The following is a 21201-nucleotide window of genomic DNA, read 5'->3' on the forward strand; positions in this document are numbered from 1 at the left end:
TTCAGCCCAGGGCGTGATCCTGGAGTCCTGGGATCCAGTCCCACATTGGGCTCCCTGGATGGAGCCTGCTTCTCCCTCTGCTTGTGTCTCTGCCTCTTTCTCTGCATCTCTCTGTGTCTCTCATGGATAAATAAATAAAATCTTAAAAAAAAAAAAAAAAAACAAGATACCAATATTTGCTATGAGTTTGCAAATACCCAAAGTTGGCACAGCTTGGGGGAATGGCATTCTTGTACATTGCTAGTGGAAACATCTCCATCTTACTAAAAAGCACTCAGCCATATGCATCCTCCAAAGCCTGTGAGAAGTGCACTTCTGATGCAGTGGTTCTACTTCTAGAAACATATCTGTGAAAAAGGTATGAAATTTACCTATAAGTGGTTGACTTTATTTTTTTTTTAGATTTTATTTACTTATTCATAAGAGACATAGAGAGGCAGAGTCATAGGCAGAGGGAGAAGCAGGCTCCCTGCAAGGAGCTGGATGCAGGACTTGATCCTAGGATCCGGGGATCATGCCTAATCTTTTTTTAAAGATTTACTTATTGGGATCCCTGGGTGGCGCAGCGGTTTGGCGCCTGCCTTTGGCCCAGGGCGCGATCCTGGAGACCCGGGATCAAATCCCACGTCGGGCTCCCGGTGCGTGGAGCCTGCTTCTTCCTCCGCCTGTGTCTCTCTCTCTCTCTCTGTGACTATCATAAATAATTAAAAAATAAATAAATAAATAAAAAATAAAGATTTACTTATTTATTTTAGAGACAGAGGAGAGAATGCATGAGGGGGTGGGAGGAGCAGAGGAAAAGAGAGAGAGAATTTTGAGCAGGGCTCAGATTCAAGCCTTCTGTCGAGGCTCAATTCCACGACCCTGAGGTCATAGAGTCAAAGTGAAAAGTCAGATGCTTAACATACTGAGCCACCCAGGGCCCCAGTGGTTGCCTTTTCATAGCATGTAAACATTCTAATTATATTTGCTCTTAGAGGACTGGAGAGTTCACCAAAGCAAGAACTGGTTGCTATGGATTGTTTTTTTTTTTTTTTTTTAATTTTAGGACCAAATTTTAAATATATTACATAACCCTGAACAGCAAGCGGTGAAATCGTGTCTACAAATTTAGCATATTTCCTTGTTTGCTTAAGAAGTTTTGTGTTGGCAACTGTCTAGAAAGTGGCCTGTGGTTGCTGTAACAGGCGAAGACTTGTCTGACAGGCAAGGCAGGTAGGAAGAGCCATCTCTCTGCTAAACAGGCAAAGAGCACATCCTCCAAATTGAACTGACTACAGGATCATTCTAGAAGTAACTAAGCCTCAAATCCAACCTGTAGACACTTAAACATGGCCTCTGGCTGCCTCTCCGCAATCCCTCAAGTAGAAGAGTGCTAGAATTGCAAGTCTGACCCCTCACGTTCTGACAATGATGCTCTCTGGTTTTTTTGTGTGTTTGGTTGGTTTTGTTTGTTTGTTTGTTTTTAAGATTTTATTTATTTATTCATGAGAGACAGAGAAAGAGAGAGAGAGGGAGGCAGAGACACAGGTAGAGAGAGAATCAGGCTCCACACAGGGTGCCTGATGTGGAACCCGATGTAGGACCCAATCCCGGGACCCCAGGATCACGCCCCAAGCAGAAGGCAGGAGCTACACCGCTGAGCCACCCAATGATCCCCCAACTCTTTGTGTAAACAAGTAACATCCAGTTACTTCAAGCAAGTCTATTACCTCCCCAGCCCAGCTCCCATCACCTGCCCCACCTCTATCTAGCTCACTGGGCTGCGGTGATACCAAGCAGCTAGGGCACATCCTTCTTGAATTGATAAATGTTATTCAAATTCAATGTCCAGTAAGCCGAATGGTAGGAAACTCTAACAAGTTCTAACAAGTTGGCTAAAACACTATGATTCAACAGAAAGGACCTAAGAGAAAGTTCTGGCAACAAGAAAGGAATTTAGGGAGAAATGGAGACTTTAGAAGAAAGTCTGTTTCTTTGGTACCATCTGTGGAATTCACGCTAATTATTTCCATTTCTTTAGGCAGGAATAACACCTTACATAACCAAGGCACTTTCACATACTTGTCATCACAGTCGATTTACACAATAGCATGGTCTGGCAGCAGAAAATAATACATTAAGCCAAGTTAGCTTAATATGGATACCTTTTAAACACTCAGTTTCTCACCCCTGCTTATCTGCTCAACAAACAACCTAAGTGTATGTAGGACCGTGGTTTTTAACCTTTTTTTTTTGGATCACAGAGTCCCCTGAGAAGTAATGAAAGCAATGAGCTCTCCTTGCTGGAAAAATGCACATACACCCACAGTTTTGCATTCATCGCCAACTGGTTCGTGGAGCCCCTTCCTGCTAGAAACCCATGAACTCCATGTTAATCTGAGCTCAGATACTGTCTGCTGACGGGACACACCTACAGAACAGAAAAGGAAGATATACACCTTTGCTTAATGTGCTCTGGGGAATCTCAGGGTCCGGTGCTCTTCTAGTACCCCTAACTCAAAAACATGAAGCCCCTCTACCCCACCTTTAAAACAACAGCTCCCTCCATTACCTGAGCTCAACCTGGAAGCTGCAAAAAAAGTCTGGAGCTTAAAGTTAGAATCCCAAAGCCTTTGTCTCCTTCACCTAGCCACATTGGGCAATTAATGGTTCTAACTCCTTCTGCTCTTCTGGTCCCCGCCTCTGGGTGGGCCCGGGGAGTCATACTTCTCTCTCCATGCAAAGGAGAAGGAGAAGATTGGAGATCAGTAATACAAAAGACTGAGGACCAAGCAATGATCTGATGGGGCAGAGACAGAACATTCTACAATGTTCCCTTTTTGCAGCCTGCAGGACACTCACCTATAAATGCCAACCTAGGCATATACTCATTCCAAGGTTTTCCGAGAAACTATGGCTGTTCCGCTCCATGATCCTGTTCTCTAAAGGCAGTGTGCCTCCAAACACCCTTCTCAGCCTTCAGAACTGGTTAGGGAGCCACCATCCATTATTTAATTTAAACCTTTCCTTAAAGTATTCATACTTTCCACCTGAGCTGCCCCAGCCCATAAACAGTGCCACAAATATACTAATAGCTGAGCAAAGGGGGGCGGGGGGAGTAGTGGATGAAAGGGTATAGGTTTGGGGGACCAGAAGACTACCGTCAAATCTCAACTTCACCATTTATTGATTGAAGTCCTGGGCAGCTCAAACCTCTGGCTCTCTTTATCATTAGTAATATACCCCTGGGGCCGTTATGAGATCCAAGGAGGTAATTTTGAGAATCTCAGCTTTGAGCTGCTACCTGCCTCATCAGATCTTGGCTTAACACAGAAGTGGGCTACTATTCAGGGAGTTCTTTCTATATGCTCGCAAACTGGCCTCCCTTTAAATTTTAAGTGGTCTGAACTTCTCAGCTTTAGTATGCTTGGATCTGGGGACCAAATCCACACCCAGCCCTCCTGACTTCTTCAACTCAACTGTATCTCTTCTCCACCACCGTCATGTCAGAGTCTCTTTTCTCTTGAACCTTCTCCAGCTCTCTGCTGCGGGTCGCTCTGCAGATGGAGGGGAGATGATAGTCCCGTGGAGAGCTTCCAGCGTGCATGGACTCGGCTATGCATGTGCTGATTTTAAGTATTAAAAGCAATCCGGAGACAAAGAAAAGACCTTTGTAAGAAAGGCATCCATCAAAGCAAAGAAAGAGAAAGTCCACAAGCCCTTGAAAAGCCCAGAGGGCAGGGCTGACGTGTGCATCAGAGCCTCCCTGCCGGCCTCCCTCTCTCCCTCTCCCCGGACTTTCCTCGTCCGGACGTCCCCTGAGTTCCCCTGGGGTCTGTCTCCGCCCGGGATCACTGCCCCGCCCGCCCCGGGTGCTTCTTCCCTTCCCATCCCCGGGCTTCCTTCCCCCGTTCCCCGCCTGCGGAGACCTCCACCGTCTGCGCTGCGAGACCAACGCACCACCCGGCGAGCGAGGAACCCGAGTGGAGCGCGAGGGCGAGGGGCAGCGGGGCGGCCAGCTGCGCGGGGCGGGCGGGGGGGGGTGTCCCCCAGGCCCCCGGGGCCGCGCAGGGCTGTGCTCCCCGCCCCTGCCAGCTATGAGAGCTGCTCAGTGTTTCTGGTTTTGTTTTTGTTTTTGTTTTTTTAAGAGTTGTGATTTTTCTCCAAGCAGATATCATTATTGGAACTGTAGCCCCTGGTGGCAGTTGAAAGACAGGCCGTGCACAAAGCTTGCAGATGCCTGTTCATAATTGGCATTGATTAGGCAGGATCACCTACCACTTTTCTGGGCCAGGCGCCCTGCTGGATGTTATCTTCTCTAAGCAGCCAGCTGCATTTTTCAAAATAGAAAGCTGAATTTGAGCAAGGACTTGCTCAAGGTCACCCAAAAAACTGAGATTCATTTCCAAGTTTCCTCCCTCCAAATCGACCACTCTTTCCATCATCCCGACTTGAATGTGTCTCTAATTCTTTCCAGCATCTAATTAATCTTGCATGGAAAATTTTTCCCCAAGTCTGGTTTAAGTCCCTCAATTCAAATTCAGACCTAATTTCTCCTTTGGTGAAGTGGAGAAAAAATTAGATTGTGTTTTTCTTCTTCTTTTTTTAAAAGATTTTATTTATTTGAGAGAGAACGTGAACAGAGGGGGGAACAGAGGGAGAGGGAGAAGCAGACTGTCCCCCTAAGCAGGGAGGCGGACAAGGGGCTCAGTGGCAGGATCCCATGATCATACCTGAGCAGAAGGAAGCAGCTCAACCTCTCAACAGATTGAGCCACCCAGGTGCCCCCATGTTTTCACTCTTAATAACAACTCCTTACCAATTATAAAAGAAATAAATGGTCATTGTAGAAATCTTAGAAAATATAGAAAAGCAGATACCCAGAATCCCACAATCCTAATAAACCACCTTTTCTGGATATCTATTGATGTATATCAAATCACCCCCAAACTCTGGGGCTTTAAACAACTATCATTATTATCTCCTGATTATGGGGGTCGACTAGGCTAAGCTAGGCTGTTCATGTTTGGGGTCTCTCATGAAGTTGCAGCCAGAAGGTGCCTGATGCTTCCCCATCCACGTCTGGTGACTTGTGTTGGCCATCAGCTGGGACCTCAGCTGCGGCTTTGGTGTACATTTCTAGCAAGTTCCATGGTAAGGTCAGTGGGACATGGCCTGGTCTTTAGCTCCCAATTTCCCACTCTGACGTTCAGGACTCCATTTCATGTTCACTGACTGGGCTCAGCTCTGAGAAGGGACAACAGATAGAAGGCAGGGTGGTGTAAGCAGGTTAACAAGGCAGGCTGCTGCAAGCACCAGATGGGGAGGGTCCATTCCGGTTCTTGCTTGGCTGGGATGCCTCCTGCAACCCCAGGCCCTCAAAAGCAGGTGGAACAGCTCTAAGAATTAGGTGCCCAGGGATTCAGAAGAAACTAGATAGCAGAGGGGGAATACTATCAAATAAACTCTACCATATTCCTTTTGGCCAAGGCCAAACACAGAGTGCCTGAGAAATTTGAGCCTAAAAAAATGGCATTATCTGATGGCCACGTGGTCAGGGACACTGGTAAAAAGCCTCTTGTGTTTGGTAAGCCTCAGGAGCTGCAAGCTAAATTGAGGAGGGGGTCCCAAACATTACCTTTCCCCCCAACAGCACTGCAAGCAGCCCATATAGGGGAGCCTCCCTTCCCCAATGTCAAGAAAAAGTCAACGCAAACCTTCAGTTAGTATGCTTGTCCCACAAGTACCGGCAGAGGGCAGTGTAAACCAGGCCATGGGAAATACAAGGCGACAGAGTCTACTGCTGCCTTCAGGCTGAGGCATCACAGGACCTCAGACAAAGAGGGCGCTGGGAAAAGGAGGGTAGAGTGGATTATTGACACGCAATCACCTTGGAAGACCTTCAGTGGTAGGCAGGGGGGCTCAGCAGAGACGAGGGAGAGGGAGCATTAATGACCTGAGAACCCACTAACACTACCAGCACCCAAATCTTCAAAGGGCCTCACCGATCAGTTCACGTCTGGAAACGGCTCCCAAGCACCTGCTATGTGCCAGACTCTGTGCTAGGGGCAGGGATTCAAAAGCGAGTAAAACCCAGCCCCTTCGAGAAGAAATGTTGGGAAATATCAGGAAGGGAGACAGAACATAAAGACTCCTAACTCGGGGAAACGAACTAGGGGTGGTGGAAGGGGGGAGGAGGGCGGGTGTCGGAGGGGAATGGGTGACGGGCACTGAGGTGGACACTTGACGGGATGAGCACTGGGTGTTTTTCTGTATGTTGGTAAATTGAACACCAATAAAAATTAATTAAAAAAAAAAAAAAAACCAGCCCCTTCCCCAGGGGAGTGCCTCTGGTATGCCAATCTCTTTAGGTTCACAATCTCATTTAATCCTTACAATTTAAAAAAAAACAATTAAAAAAAAACAATCCTTACAATAGTAAAGTGCTGGAAGAACCATCCCCCTGAGAAAAGACAGACTCCAGGGGTGAAGTACTAGTCCAGTCATAACTGACAAAGGGGGAGTATAAACTCAATCTCTCTAGATTCAGAACTGAGAGTCTCACCACTCTCCGAGAGCCTTCTTAGTACGTGCTCTCAGCAGGGAGAGGGTCCATTTGCCATCTCTGCATAAGCCAGGCTATTCCCATCCTAGGCTGCCGGAGTGCCCAGGAGAGGCCTGGGGTGATGCTTGTCCCCAGAAGTACAAAAATCCCCTTGGCCCAGATATCAGAATAATAGAAACAAATAAGATTTTAAAATATATATAACATATACAATATATAAAACAGACACACAGAGTAAGGATACCAGCAAATGGAGTGCAAGGCCTGTTCTCTATAGATTCAGAAGGGAGAAGGTTAAATTTGATGGGGTTGTTGTAAAATTCCTTGAATACCAGTTTGGACCCAATGAGAAATGGTCTCTACAGATCCCTCAGTAGAAGAAGGAGGCAAAAGTGGGGTATGCTATGTATCCTCATATCCACCCTTTGCCCCTCCAGGTCCACTCCCCACTGTCCCCACCCTACTCTGTGCCCAGAGACTGACCAGTATGGAATACATTCCCCAGGTCCCTTGGGAGGTAATGGAGAGAAGGAAGAAGGGAGAGGGAGGGAGCTGTGCACCTCTACACAAGCTACTCAGCATCTCTGAGACTCAGTTTCCTCATCTATAAAGGGGGATAATAGTAGTACCCACTTTGAATGGTAATGAAGAGGATTAATGAATAAACACACATGAAGCACTTAGAATGACATGCACATGGTAAGAAACCAGCAAGTGTGCACTTTTGTTAAAAGCATTTCCTTCTAATGACTGATATCTATAACGAAGGACAAGCTCAAATCTGATGCAAGAGGAACTGAACAGCATTTGGCCTATTCTCTTGGGGAAGGAGAGAGGAGAAAAACAGTAGAAGCATCTTCATTGTTGCATGTTGTTGAAGAATTAGAGGCCTTTGGGAAGAGAGTAAGGTCATCCCCTGCTCACCACAGGCTCTGATAAGAGGGCTGCAAAATCCCCTTGCATCCCCACGCAGGTACTGAACCAGGACCAAGGACAAAGAGCCTCCAGAAGGACTGGCTATTGCAAGCAAATGCCTTCTGGGGCAGATGGGCTCCTCTACACAAACTCTAAGAAAAATGTAAAAATGGCTGGGCAGAGAGCCTACTGATCTGAGAAATTCTCCCCCAGAAAAAGAGAGTACAAGACAGAACTAGAGCAATCATCTACAGTGGATTAGGAAAATGAATGCAAGTTAGTGTGTGAGAACAGCCTAGCTAAAAATACCTTAGCTGAAGTTGTGATAAGGGTTATCTGATCCTTTTTATAAACCATAGGTGTGACAGAAGGGTTACCCAGTTCATGGTGAAAGAGCTAACTAGAAAATAATGCTACCCACAGCTCAAGCTGGTGGTAAGATGGGTCATGGGTCATCCTACTGAGCTCTGCCATCTGCTTCTTCAGGTCCACTTCCACCTTTTTTTCCCCTACAGGCTTAAGAATAAACAGACTTCTCTGAGAAAAAGAGAAGAGGGAGAACAAAAGCCAGTAGATTGCCTGATGTGGACTGAAGAAGAAAGTAGTAACTCGTGGGAGAACTGCTTTCACTCCGAGTGGAGTCAGTGAGAGTTTGAGACTTAGTCAGGTGTTAGTAATCCATTGGGTGGGACTCCTGTCTTTAGAAATATCTAGGCTCGGGATCCCTGAGTGGCGCAGCGGTTTGGCGCCTGCCTTTGGCCCAGGGCGCGATCCTGGAGACCCGGGATCGAATCCCACATCGGGCTCCTGGTGCATGGAGCCTGCTTCTCCCTCTGCCTGTGTCTCTGCCTCTCTCTCTCTCTCTCTCTCTCTCTCTGTGACTATCATAAATTAAAAAAAAAAAAAAAGAAAGAAATATCTAGGCTCAGAAAAACAAGATATGTCAATGCCTTCCTAAACATTGGATATCAGCTGTTACAAAATGGCAGCACAGTCACTGGTAATAATTTATGGAGGGCCTCACTCTGCACCAGGCATTGTGTCAAGTGCTCACTCTCTCACACTTCAGGAAAAGTCTATGGGGTTGGTATTATTACTATTTTGCTCTCTAAATCTCAGTCTGAAAAGATTAAATAACTTCCCCAAGGTCACAAGATATTTCAGATTCCGGCTCACACCAACCATATGTGCTCCAGAGAACCAGTTCCCTGCTTAAAGTTAGGGCACATCCCAAGAGCACCTGGCAGGCTCAGTCAGGAAAGCATGCAACTTTTGATCTCAGGGTCATGAGTTGGATCCCCCCATTGGGTGTAGAGATTACTTAAAAATAAAATCTTTAAAAAAACATTTAGGTAACTGGGTAATGGACATTAAGGAGGACACGAGGGATCCCTGGGTGGCGCAGCGGTTTGGCGCCTGCCTTTGACCCAGGGCGCGATCCTGGAGACCCAGGATCGAATCCCACGTCAGGCTCCCGGTGCATGGAGCCTGTTTCTCCCTCTGCCTGTGTCTCTGCCTCTCTCTCTCTCTCTGTGACTATCATAAATAAATAAAAATTAAAAAAAAAAAAAAGGAGGACACGAGATGGAATAAGCACTGGGTGTTATGTAAGACTGATATATCACTGAACTCTACCTCTGAAAGTAATAATATATGTTAATTAATTGAATTTAAATTAAAAAAAAATTTTTTGGTGGTGCTAATACCCCTCTGTCCTTAGATTTCACATGCCCCACCTCTCCATTATTGCTCCATCTACATATTGCAACCAGGAGCCCAGGTAGACCCTAAAATTGGAAGTCTACACCTTCCTAGGAATCAAACACCGACTCCCTCTCTGGAAACCTCTCAGATAACACTGAACAATGACACCAGAAAAGCCCAGTGCTCATCAAAGGCACAGAGAGGCTAGGGTGCGTGCATGTGTGTGTGTGTGTGTGTGTGTGTGTGTGTGTCCTGTGCCACTGCCCATTCCAACATCTAAAAGAGCTCCAGTTCTAGTACTCCTTGCCTCTCATCCTCACCTTATTCTTCTTGGAGGCCCTTCCCAACTTGTTTTTTGTTCAGACCCCACCATTGCTTCTTTCCTTCCTTAGGTGTCAGCCATCTGCTTCACTTAGCCTTTTACTCTCTGCTTCTGCAGTTTGGGCTTTGTATCAGTCATCTATTGCTGTAATACTGCTCTGTAACAAACTTCCCCAAAACAAGTTTGTTTTGGCCCACAACAAGCATATATTTGATCACTCATGAATTTAGAGGCCTTCAAGGTCAATAAGCTTTAGACTACAGGTCAGCCTGGCTCCAAGGTGCAGCTCAGATTCAGATTTGCTCCCTGAGATGGGTCTCCCCAAGGCACACGCTTCTCATGTCCAATGGCATAAGCACAAAAGGACTAAGTGAAATGACATACTGTCACTTCCGCCCGTATTCTGTTGGCCAAAACAAATTACATGGGAAAGACTAAAATCTCTGAAGGGAAGACATATACTCCATCCATATCATTGATGGGTAACACAGAATCAAATGGCACAGGGTGTGGCTGTGTACTTTTAATACTGGGAGGATACCGTGTGTTGAGAACAATAATTTCATCGAATGAACTTCTTCCATCCTCAGTAGTCCCTCCAAAACACCCACGTGGTTTGAGGCTGTTTGTTGGTCCTTGTTACTGTAACTTTGTTAAAGATTTTATTTATTTATTTATTTGAGCCAGAGAGAGAGAACAAGCAGGCAAAGGGAGAGGGAGAGGGAGGGAGAGGGAGAGGGAGAAGCAGGGAGCCTGATGCAGGGCTCAATCCCAGGACCCCCAAGATCATGACCTGAGCAAAGGCAGATGCTTAACAGACTGAGCCACCCAGGCACCCGGGTCCTTGTTACTTTAAAGTAGAGGGAGGGGCAAGCTCAGCCGTTTAGCGCCCCCTTCAGCCCAGGGCCTGGTCCTGGAGACTCAGGATCAAATCCCACGTCAGGCTCCCTACATTGAGCCTGCTTTGCTCTCTCCAGCTCTCTCTCTCTCTCTTTGTGTGTGTCTCTCATTAATAAATAAATAAAATCTTTTTTAAAAAAATAGAGGGAAACACACTTTCTCTCCTGTCTTCTCCAATTCCTGTGACAAAACTGTGATCCACTTTTCTGAGGCCTGGACTGCTCACTGGATTTGTTCTATGGGGCTTTGGAGAGAGTAAGGCCTCACCTGCAGGGCTGCCCACTTCCTCCAAAACAAATGTCCTCATGATTCTTGTGCCCCGGAATAAGGCATGGACACGTTCTCCCTACACACTCCAATCTTTTCAAATTCCTGTTCTGCTTTCTCATTTTCCAGAAACACTCTAAACCAGATGTGCCATTCCCCCGGATGAAACAGGTCTTTAAAAGTTCCAAATGTTCCTTGCTCAGCTACCCAGGATTCAGATTTCGAGAAGGAATCGGGGCAGGCAAGAGGCAGAACTGCAGACTTTGCACATTTTTCTTTTAAGCAGAGACTCTTGAATACAAAGCCCTCATATTTAGGGAGCAAGTCTTTCAGAGCAAATGAAGAAGAAAAATTCAGAAATCATCACTATTGGAAGCAGCATCATTCAAACACAGCTTCGATTTATTCTAAGGGATGGCATTCAAACCACTACTTAACCAGATCCACTCAAGGGGAAGGAATCCATTTATTACTGTGACAGGGAAGAGATGTTAACCAGGAAGCCCACAGCCCCTGCTACTCACACTGGAGACCGTGGTCTGAAACTGAACCATTAGCTGCAGAGCAGTCTCTCCTGGTGATGACAGGAAATGAGAGAAAAATCTATGAGCACAGCCTTCAAGGCACCCTTGCTGGCTGGGGACTGTCATCACACAGCTGGACATTAATAAATTTACACCAGTAAAAAGAAATGAGAGGCACATCATGTCTAGTCTCAGGGCCAGAGCCAGTCCACTTCATATCAGAAGCCCATGGCCCTGTAGGAGGTCCCAGGAGGACTCAAATACATAGAGAAAGAAAGTAGAATGCTGACTGCCAGGCACCGGGGAGGGGCAGAGGGAGCTGGTGTTTCCTGGGGACAGAGTTTCAGCTGAGATGGATAAAAATGTCCTGGAGAAGGGTGGTGGTGATGGTGGCACAGCACTGCAACTGCACTGAATGCCATCCAGTTGTACACTTAAGACAGTTAAAATGGTAAGTATGTAGCTTTTACAATAAAAATAAATATTTTAAGCCCACAATGATCAGAAAATCTGTCCAGCAGTTCACCTAAGTGCACTTTTCTGCATCTATGTTATATTTCAATGACAAGGTTTAAAATGGTAGAGAAATAAATGTGAAGATGAGAGGAATCAGTCAGTTGGGCTCTGCCCCAGGCTCAGATCATGATCTCAGAGCCCTGGGATTGAGCCCCACATTGGCCTCCTTGCTCAGTGGGGAGTCTGCTTCTCCCTCTCCCTCTGCCTGCCACTCCCTCTGCTTGTGCTGTCAAATAAATTTTTTTTTAATTTTTTTTTAATTTTTATTTTTTTTATTTATGATAGTCACACACACACAGAGAGAGAGAGAGAGAGAGAGAGAGGCAGAGACACAGGCAGAGGGAGAAGCAGGCTCCATGCACCGGGAGCCCGACATGGGATTCGATCCCGGGTCTCCAGGATCGCGCCCTGGGCCAAAGGCAGGCACCAAACCACTGCGCCACCCAGGGATCCCCTGTCAAATAAATTTTTAAAATTTTTAAATCTTTAAAGGGACACCTGGGTGGCTCAGCAGTTGAGCATCTGCCTTTCGCCCAGGGTGTGATCCCAGGATCCGGAATTGACTCCCACACTGGGCTCCCGGCAGGGAGCCTACTTCTCCCTTGGGCTGTGTCTCTGCCTCTATCTCTCTGTGTGTCTCTCAAGAATAAATAAATCTTTTTAAAAGTTGGGCTGAATTTATTTTTAAAATCTTTTAAAAAATAATAATAAGTGCTGTGAAGGAAGTCAAACTGAGTAGAAGGACAGAAAACATGAAGGGGAAAATAGGGCTTGCTAGACGAGGCTGCAAATTTCACTCTTTCCTAAGAACATCAGAAAGCAATTTCATACTTCTTTTTTGTTGTTGTTCTGCAGGCAGCGATTAAATTAAAATTCAAGTACTTAGTACAGTGTGCCAAAGAGTTACTGCTCAATATATTTATCTATTATATCAAAGAGGACAATGTTCATTCCAAGTAAATAGAAGCTTTTTTATTTATAATTGAAATTTCATTTCAGCAAAATTCAAGGGCTTTTTGTTTTGATATTTTATTTATTTCATTTTTAGGATCTTTCTTATCCTGCCACAGTGTTGCATGAAGAAAGAATATGATAGTATTCCTTAAAAGTCATCGAAAAACATCTATATGTGTATATATGTGTGTGTATATATATGTGCGTGTGTACATACATATACACATGTATATGTATATGTGTGTGCACATATGTGGGGAGAGAGACAATCTTCCTTGAAATAAAATTTAAGCAATTTTCTTAAAAATCCATGACCAGGGGATCCCTGGGTGGCGCAGCGGTTTGGCGCCTGCCTTTGGCCCAGGGCGCGATCCTGGAGACCCGGGATCGAGTCCCACGTCGGGCTCCCGGTGCATGGAGCCTGCTTCTCCCTCTGCCTGTGTCTCTGCCTCTCTCTCTCTCTCTCTGTAGGACTATCATAAATAAATAATAATAATAAAAAAAAATTTAAAAAAAAAAAAATCCATGACCAGGGATCCCTGGGTGGCTCAGCCGTTTGGCACCTGCCTTTGGCCCAGGGCGTGATCCTGGAGTCCCAGGATCGATTCCCGCATCAGGCTCCCTGCCTTGAGCCTGCTTCTCCTCCCTCTGCCTGTGCCTCTGCCTCTCTCTCTGTGTCTCTCATGAATGAATAAAATCTTAAAAAAAAAAAAAATCCATGACCAGGGCACCTGGGTGGCTCAGTGGTTGAGCGTGCCTTTGGCTCAGGTCATGATCCTGGGATCCTGGGACCGAGTCCCTCAGGGAGCCTGCTTCTCCCTCTGCCTATGTCTCTGCCTCTCTCTGGTGTCTCTCATGAATAAATAAATAAAATCTTAAAAAAAAAAAAAAACATGACCACGGACGCCTGGGTGGATCAGTGGGTTAAGCATCTGACTTCAGCTCAGGTCATGATCTCAGGATCCTGGGATAGAGCTCCCCCCACTTCAATGGTGGCAGGCTCCCAGCTCCCAGTTCCCTGCTCAATGCTCAGCAGGGAGTCTGCTTCTCCTTCTCCCTCTGCCTGCCCCTCCCAGAGCTTATGCTTTCTCTGTCTCACTCTCTCAAATAAATAAATAAAATCTTTTTAAAAAAAATTCATGACCATATACTGCTAAATTTTGGCTTTAACTTAGGGCTCCACTGAAATCATACCCAAGTCTTAACTCCGGGTTAAGCAAAAAGTCTGGGGTGAGATCCCAAGGAAGCTAGCCTCCAACCCCAGTTCAGGGAATGACAGCTCTCCTGACTGCTCTACTCTCTTTCCTAACTTCTCTGTGTTCTGCAGCTCACCTCTTCACCCCTCTACCCCAACTACCACAATCTGGATGCTTCCCCTGAGTTAATACTGTCTGGGGAAAAGAAAATGTCAAGTGTCTTTCAGGCATCAATATTTCTCAAGACTACTCCAAAGTAATTAATTCCTGTCTTTCTTTCTCAGGCTGCCAAGTGCCATCTAATACCTTCGATTTATCATTCCCTACAGTCCCCTGCTCCAGTGAGGGTAACATCATCATCCACAGAACTGACAACCAGAGTTAAATAGCTTTCCCGTTATCTATCAGCCTGTCATTGAGGGTGAGAGAGGGAGCCAACTCGTGCTTTTGAAAGCACAGATCTAATTTCTGAGGCCCCTGGCCACTCCTTCAGCTTTTACCATTACTTAACGATGAAAGAACAGACACTATTAGCTAAAGACCCTTCTCATTGCTGGATGATATATCCTGAGTAATGTCTGCTTACCCACATCCTACCCTAAAGTTTGCTGGAATCTGTCCCATGCATGGGAAGATCCTGTATGAAGAAGGAAAGGACAAAGAGGGAAACTCAAGATATCAGTTACATCTCTTTTTTTTAAGATTTTATATTTTTTAAGATTTTATTTATTTATTCATGAGAGACAGAGAGAGAGAGAAAGAGGCAGAGACACAGGTAGAGGGAGAAGCAGGCTCCATGTAGGAGCCTGACATGGGACTCGATCCCAGGACTCCAGGATCATGCCCTGGGCCGAAGGCAGGGGCTAAACCGCTGAGCCACCCGGGCTGCCCTAGAGCAGAAATTTTAACCTAGGCAACCACCTCTCTTGACCTTCAGCCCAGGGCATGATCATGGAGACCCGGGATCAAGTCCCGTGTTGGGCTCCCTGCATGGAGCCTGCTTCTACCTCTGCCTGTGTCTCTGCCTCTCTCTCTCTCTCTCTCTCTCTCTCTCTCATGAATAAGTAAATAAAATCTTAAAAAAAAAAATTCTGCTCTATCGGGAGCCAGGCTGCCTAAGTTCAAATTTCTGCTCTATCTCACTATCTGTATGCCCTTAAGCAAGTCACTTAACCTCTCTCAGTTTCTTCATCCATAAAATGGGAACAATAATAGCAATTTCCTCACTGGGTTGTGAGGATTAACTAAGTTATTATATATAAAGCATGTTACCTGGTACATAATAAGTGCCCAATAAGGGAAAGCTATTATTTTTTTTAAGATAAGAGACCACTGAGAGACCACTGAGACCACTGAGCCACCCAAGCATCCCAGGAAAGCTATTATTATTAATATAAAATAAGTTACTGATTCCACAGGCCCTGAGTGAGGGTGGGAAAGAGCCTTCTTTGAACTGAACTTCTTGAGCTTTATGGCTGCACTTCTCACTGCTCAGGGCATCCTTCTCACCCGCATGCTCTGGGCTGGGTCCCAGATGGCTAAAGTCACTAGAAGCTAGATAGCCAGAGCAATGGAGTGTCAATGGAAATCAGAATCAATTTGAATTTTGATGTTTTATCTCACGCACATCCTGCATCCATTTCTTAATAGCATCTCAGAGACAATAGAGTAAGTGGAGAGCAAATGAAAATTGCATTAATGTTAGGATTCCTAATTCTCTGTTTAGTTTTCCATTCTCCAGACATCCTCGCAGACAGGCAGAAGCCCCATTTCCAGAAAGGATAATGGAAGTCTGTGTTCTAATTTATTCAATACTTTTTGCGGAAAGGCTTCTTGTCAGAAGTCTCTAGCCCAAAGCCACAATGACTATCTGCATCCCTAAAAGCTCAAGTGACAAGGAGGGAGCCACAGGGAAGTCAGATACTCTGGCAAGTGAGCAGATTTGATTCCCAGGAACCACAAACATCACATAATGCCTGCTTTTGGAGCATGTGCTCTAGAAGACAACATTATTCTGCATACCCCAAATTCCACAAAGGCCAGGGTCTGCCCAGATACCTTTGTGAAAGGGGAAGCATGTGATGATAAACATACCTATAGAATAAACAAACGAACAAAATTTTTTTAAAAAGTAAAGAGAAATAAAACCAGTATCAAAGTAATGTACCTTGATAGTAGAGCCACATACACAACACTTGTTAGGACACAGAGTCTGGGGATGTCTGGGTGGCTCAGTCGGTTGACTGCCTGACTCTTGATTTTGGCTCAGGTCATGATCTCAAGAGTTGTGAGATCAAGCCCTGCATCAGGCTCCTCCGCTGGGCGTGGAGCCTGCTTAAGATTCTCTCTCTCCCTTTCCCTCTGCCCCTTCCCCAGCTCACTCTCTGTCTCTCTCTCTCTCAAAAATAAATAGATATTTATATAAAATATAAATATAAAAATAAATAAATAAATAAATATTTATTACTTATTTATAAATATTTTTATTTATTTAGATATTTATTATTTTATTTATTTAAATAAAAAATAAAAAGATCCTCTCAAGAAGAGAAAAATACACTCACAGGACACCTGGCCATGATCAACACTGATAAGAGAATAGATTTTTACTCATGCAGCCCCTAAGAAAACTGCTCAGGTACTTTCACCAGCAAGAATTATGGGCTAGTCAAACCTACTGCTGAGCAACAAGGCCGGGCTCATAGACATGCTCTTTGTACATTGTTTTTTGTTTTGTTTTTTTTAAGAAAAAAACATTATTTATTTATTTATTCATGAGAGACACAGAGAGAGCGTCAGAGACATAGGCAGAGGGAGAAGCAGGACTTCTCTTCTCCCCCGATGTGGGACTCGATCCCAGGATCCAGGGATCACACCCTGAGCCAAAGGCAGATGCTCAACCACTGAGCCACCCAGGTACACACCTCTCTGTATCTACATTTACATTTGTTAAAATGAAAACCACAGGCCCAAAATGGGATCACGTAGGTTAAGGCCCCAAGTTGGTAAACCTAGACTTAGTACCTAACCTAACTGCACTTTCAACCCCCCAGAAATGTGACCTTTTAACCAGTCAACACAGGAATTTCCTGTGCAGCCCTAAGAAATTTGCTGATGGCTGCCTTCGGTTCCCCTTAGGAGGGCGACCTTGCATAAAACAATGGATTCTTTGCCCATAAGTTCCTTGTTTCTGCTCCCTCTCTACCTTTAAAACATTTCCTTTTCTGTAGCCCTTTGAAGCTCTCCTCTACTTGCTAGATGGGATGCTGTCCTATTGATGAATCAGTTAATAAAATAATAAAAGTTAATAAAACCAATTAGATCTTTAGAATTTCCTCCATTGGATTTTTGTTATTTAACATCTTAACCCCTCTTCCAGCCCCTCACAGCACCAGAGCATCTCAGACCTATGACGGAAAGGTAGTTTCCCACACCACACAACCTCATCACTTACAATTACACTTACGTGATGCTACTCAGTCTTCAGCTTTTCTACATTGCACATGCACTCCTGAAATTTGAAAAAATTTAATAAATATGACTTTCTACAAATCAGTAAGTGATGATGCGCCATTATCATGTGGCCTACAAGCTTTGTGCCTGTTTCCCCATTGTCTAAAATGAAGATCTCTAAAATCATCCTATTTCAGATGCATTTCACAATATGTTACAAATATCAGAAAACTTTACCCCCTAAACAGTTCAGCATTCATGTCATCAACTAGACTCAATATTGGTTCAGTGTGTTTTTTTTTTTTAATTACACACAGTGAAATGTTTTGACACAAGTCTTGACAAACGCCTACAATACCTCAGCTAGCCAAGATTGTGATGTTGCACAATTTTCTATCTGCCAGTCAGGTAAAGGCTGCTTTGTTAGGGGTTGCAGCTGGGGTGGTGAGAGAAAATCCCATCAGACTCAACATTAGTGAAAAGTGGATACTTGATTTAGCTCAGACCAAAGATGCACTGTAGGAATAGAATGTTATGGAAAAATGCCACTTTCCAAAGCATCAAAAATAGTTCCATGTACCAGCTGGGAAGGGTAAGTGGGAGGCATGCAAAACTCACAGGATTAAAATTCAAACAGAAGCTATAGAGACCATAAACTCTGAAAAGGATCTGACTTAAATAGTCTGGGTGCTCAACTGGCTATCTATCTCTACAATTACCTTTTCTTCTTTCTTAGCACCTCCCGCCCCTAACCATGCGTTACTTTTTTTTTTTTTTTTTTTTTAGATTTTATTTATTTATTCATGAGAGACACACAGAGAGAGGTGGAGACATAGGCAGAGGGAGAAGCAGGCTCCATGCAGGGCGCCGGATGCAGAACTCAATCCCAGGACCCCAAAATCACACCTGAGCCGAAGGCAGGCACTCAATTACTGAGGCACCCAGGTGCCCCCTCCAACCATGGGTTACTTTATGTACCTCTGACTCCTGCTACAGGTAGCATACAAAGGTGTGGTTAAGAAATCATTGAAAATACCCACAAGATAACTGACTTAAGATGTCACAACCTAATCCATTGTGTCACGTGAAGTAAAAATCTGTTAACAGAAGAAATGTAGTGTCTAGAAAAGAGAAGACCACAGATCAAGAACATGAGAATGTGTCTCCAGCTCCATCCAGGGGAGATTGTGCTAAGTCCAGTCAAGGCACACGTTCCAGTTGGATTTGCATCTAACCCCCTAAGTCAACGTCAGCCACTAACCCATCATCACAGTCATTCCCCTCACTCCCCTTGCTATATGTTTCTCTGCTCATTAAGGAGGCTTCTGAAGATATTTGTTTCTCAAGCCCGCAGGAAAGAAAATGCAATGGCCATCTGTCCCAAGCATCTGATCCATTTGGCAATTCCAGATCTCACCATTCTGGTTTGTTAGTAATCTCCTGTGAAGTGGACTAACAGGATCTGGGCACACATGGGACTCTCAGATGTTTTCATTTCTAGATTTCCAATCATGAAAACCAAACTCTAGCTCTAGTATCTCATGCCATTTGGAAATCCTGCCTAAGTGGTCAGCTGAACTTCACTAGCTCACATTGCTGTTGGCACTCTCCGGCTTTAAGTGCCTAAGACAACAGGAAAACAAGTAAGTAATATACGTAATCTCCTTGCCCAGAGACATTCAAAGGTAGATTCTAATTGCCCACCTTCTTTCCCACTCTCCATACCTGGTCCCCTTGATCCCCTTACTCTTTCCTGTCCCACCTCAGCACCCATGTACCTCTAGGGTCCTAGTTCCAGGCCAGTTGGTCCCACTTAGTTACCCCCTGAGGCCTCTGCATTGTTGGAGGGGGTACTCTCAGCCTCTCGGGTCCCCATTCACTAAAGGACTCTCACTCCTTCACAGCAAACCTTCCCCAAGACAAATAAAATTTCCCCCAAGAAAAAATTATGAAAACTTCAAATACAGAGAAAAGTTGAAAGAATGATACAGTAAGCACTCATATACTCATCACCTAGATTCTATAATTGTTAACATTTGTCTGTATGTGCCCCATCCCTTCATCACACATCTACACCTTTCATCAGTGAATCCATTCTATTTCTGATGGGATTCAAAAATAAGTTGCAAATATCAGGACACTCCATTCCACTCCTAAACACTTTGGCATGCTTATCATCAACTAGATTATTTCTGTTTCAGTATTTTTTTAAAGCTTTTATTTATTTGAGAGAGAGAGCATGAGCAGAGGGGGAGGGGAAGAGGGAGAGGGAGAAGCAGACTCTCCATTGAGCAAGGAGCCCAATACTGGGGCTCAATGCCTGAGATCATGACCTGAACCACCCAGGCACCCCTAAGGGCTTTTTTTAAAAAACATTTCTACCCTTTATTCTTGCTAACAAAAATGGTTCATGGGGTACCTAGGTGGCTCAGTCAGTTAAGTGTCAGATTTATGATTTCAAGTCCTGAGATCAAGTCCCAGAATGGAACTCTGCACCAAGTTTGGAGTCTGCTTGAGATTCTCTCCCTGTCCCTCTCCCTCTGCCCCTCCCTGCCACCCCAGCTCTCATGCATGCATGCACTTGTGTGCACAAGCTCTCTCTCTCTCTAAAAAAAACTAAAATAATTTTTTAAAAGTTCAATTCTTCTTGCACGTTTAGTGTTGTTTTGTTACTGTGTGCTCACTTCAGTAGCATATGTACTAAAACTAAAATGATACAGAAATTAGCATGGCCTCTGCACGAGTATCACATGCAAATTTGCAAAATATTCCATATTTTTTTAAAAATTAGCATGGCCTCTGCATGAGTATCACATGCAAATTTGCGAAACATTCCAAATTTTTTTTTAATTTTTTTTAATTTTTTTAAATTTTTATTTTTTTAATTTTTTAAAATTATAATTTTTAAAAAAATTATTTTTAAAATATGTGGTAACACCTTACATCCATTAGGATGGATTCTACCAGAAAATAAATGTTAGGGGTATGGGGACCCTGGTGCACTGTTGATGAATGTAAAGCAGCCACTGTGGAAAACTGTACAGAGCTTCCTCAAAAAATTAGAAATACCGTAAGATCCAACAATTCCACTTCTGGGGTTATACCCAAAAGGACTACAGCAGAGTCACAAAGATATATTTGTACATCCATGTTCAGAGCAGCATTAGTCACAATAACTAAAACGTGGAAGCAATCCAAGTGTCCAGTGGATTAAGAAAATATGGTCTATACATAGAGTGGAATATTATCCAGCCTTAAAAGGGCAGGAAATTCTGACATACGCTACAACCTGGATAAACCTTGGGGACATTATGCTAAGTGAAAGAAACCAAACACAAAGGCAAATCCTGTATGAGTCTACTCACATGTGATACCTCGAGTCATCAAATCCATACAGGTATCAAGTGGAATGATAGTTGCCAGGGGCTGGGGCAAATGGGGAGTTACTGTTTAAATGAAAAAATTTTAGTTTTATACAATGAAGAATTCTGAAGATGGGTGGTTGTACAGCATGAATGTCCTTTTTTTTAAGATTTTATTTATTTATTCATGAGAGACACAGAGAGAGAGAGGCAGAGACATAAGCAGAGGGAAAAGCAAACTCCCCACAAGGAGCCCAATGTGGGACTCGATCCTGGATCCCAGGATCACATCCTGAGCTGGAGGCAGACACTCAATCACTGAGCCACTCAGGTGTCCCCATGAATGTCCTTAATAGCACCAAACTATACACATAAAAATGGTTAAGATGGTCAATTTTCATATGCTTTTCACTGCATTAAAAAATTGGAAAAGGCAGCCTGGATGGCTCAGCGGTTTAGCACCACTTTCAGCCCCAGGCGTGATCTGGAGACCCGGGACAGAGTCCCACATTGGGGTCCCTGCATGGAGCCTGCTTCTCCC

The 21201-nt window shown here is 44.4% G+C and overlaps 1 protein-coding gene and 1 non-coding gene across 2 annotated transcripts in view; one reads left to right on the plus strand and one right to left on the minus strand.

Annotated features, from left to right (window-relative positions):
- Window positions 1–21201, minus strand: part of SPATS1 (spermatogenesis associated serine rich 1) — a 51258-nt gene that overhangs the window by 19964 nt on the left and 10093 nt on the right. Inside the window, 1 exon segment of the mRNA XM_041747987.1 lies at window positions 3463–4001. Within this exon segment, the coding sequence (XP_041603921.1) occupies window positions 3463–4001 (539 nt within the window).
- On the plus strand, window positions 19975–20078 carry LOC121475016. Its single transcript, XR_005983599.1, has one exon. It is a non-coding gene; the product is annotated as a U6 spliceosomal RNA (small nuclear RNA).

The sequence above is a fragment of the Vulpes lagopus genome, chromosome 1, assembly GCF_018345385.1.
Source record: "Vulpes lagopus strain Blue_001 chromosome 1, ASM1834538v1, whole genome shotgun sequence".
NCBI lineage: Eukaryota > Metazoa > Chordata > Mammalia > Carnivora > Canidae > Vulpes > Vulpes lagopus.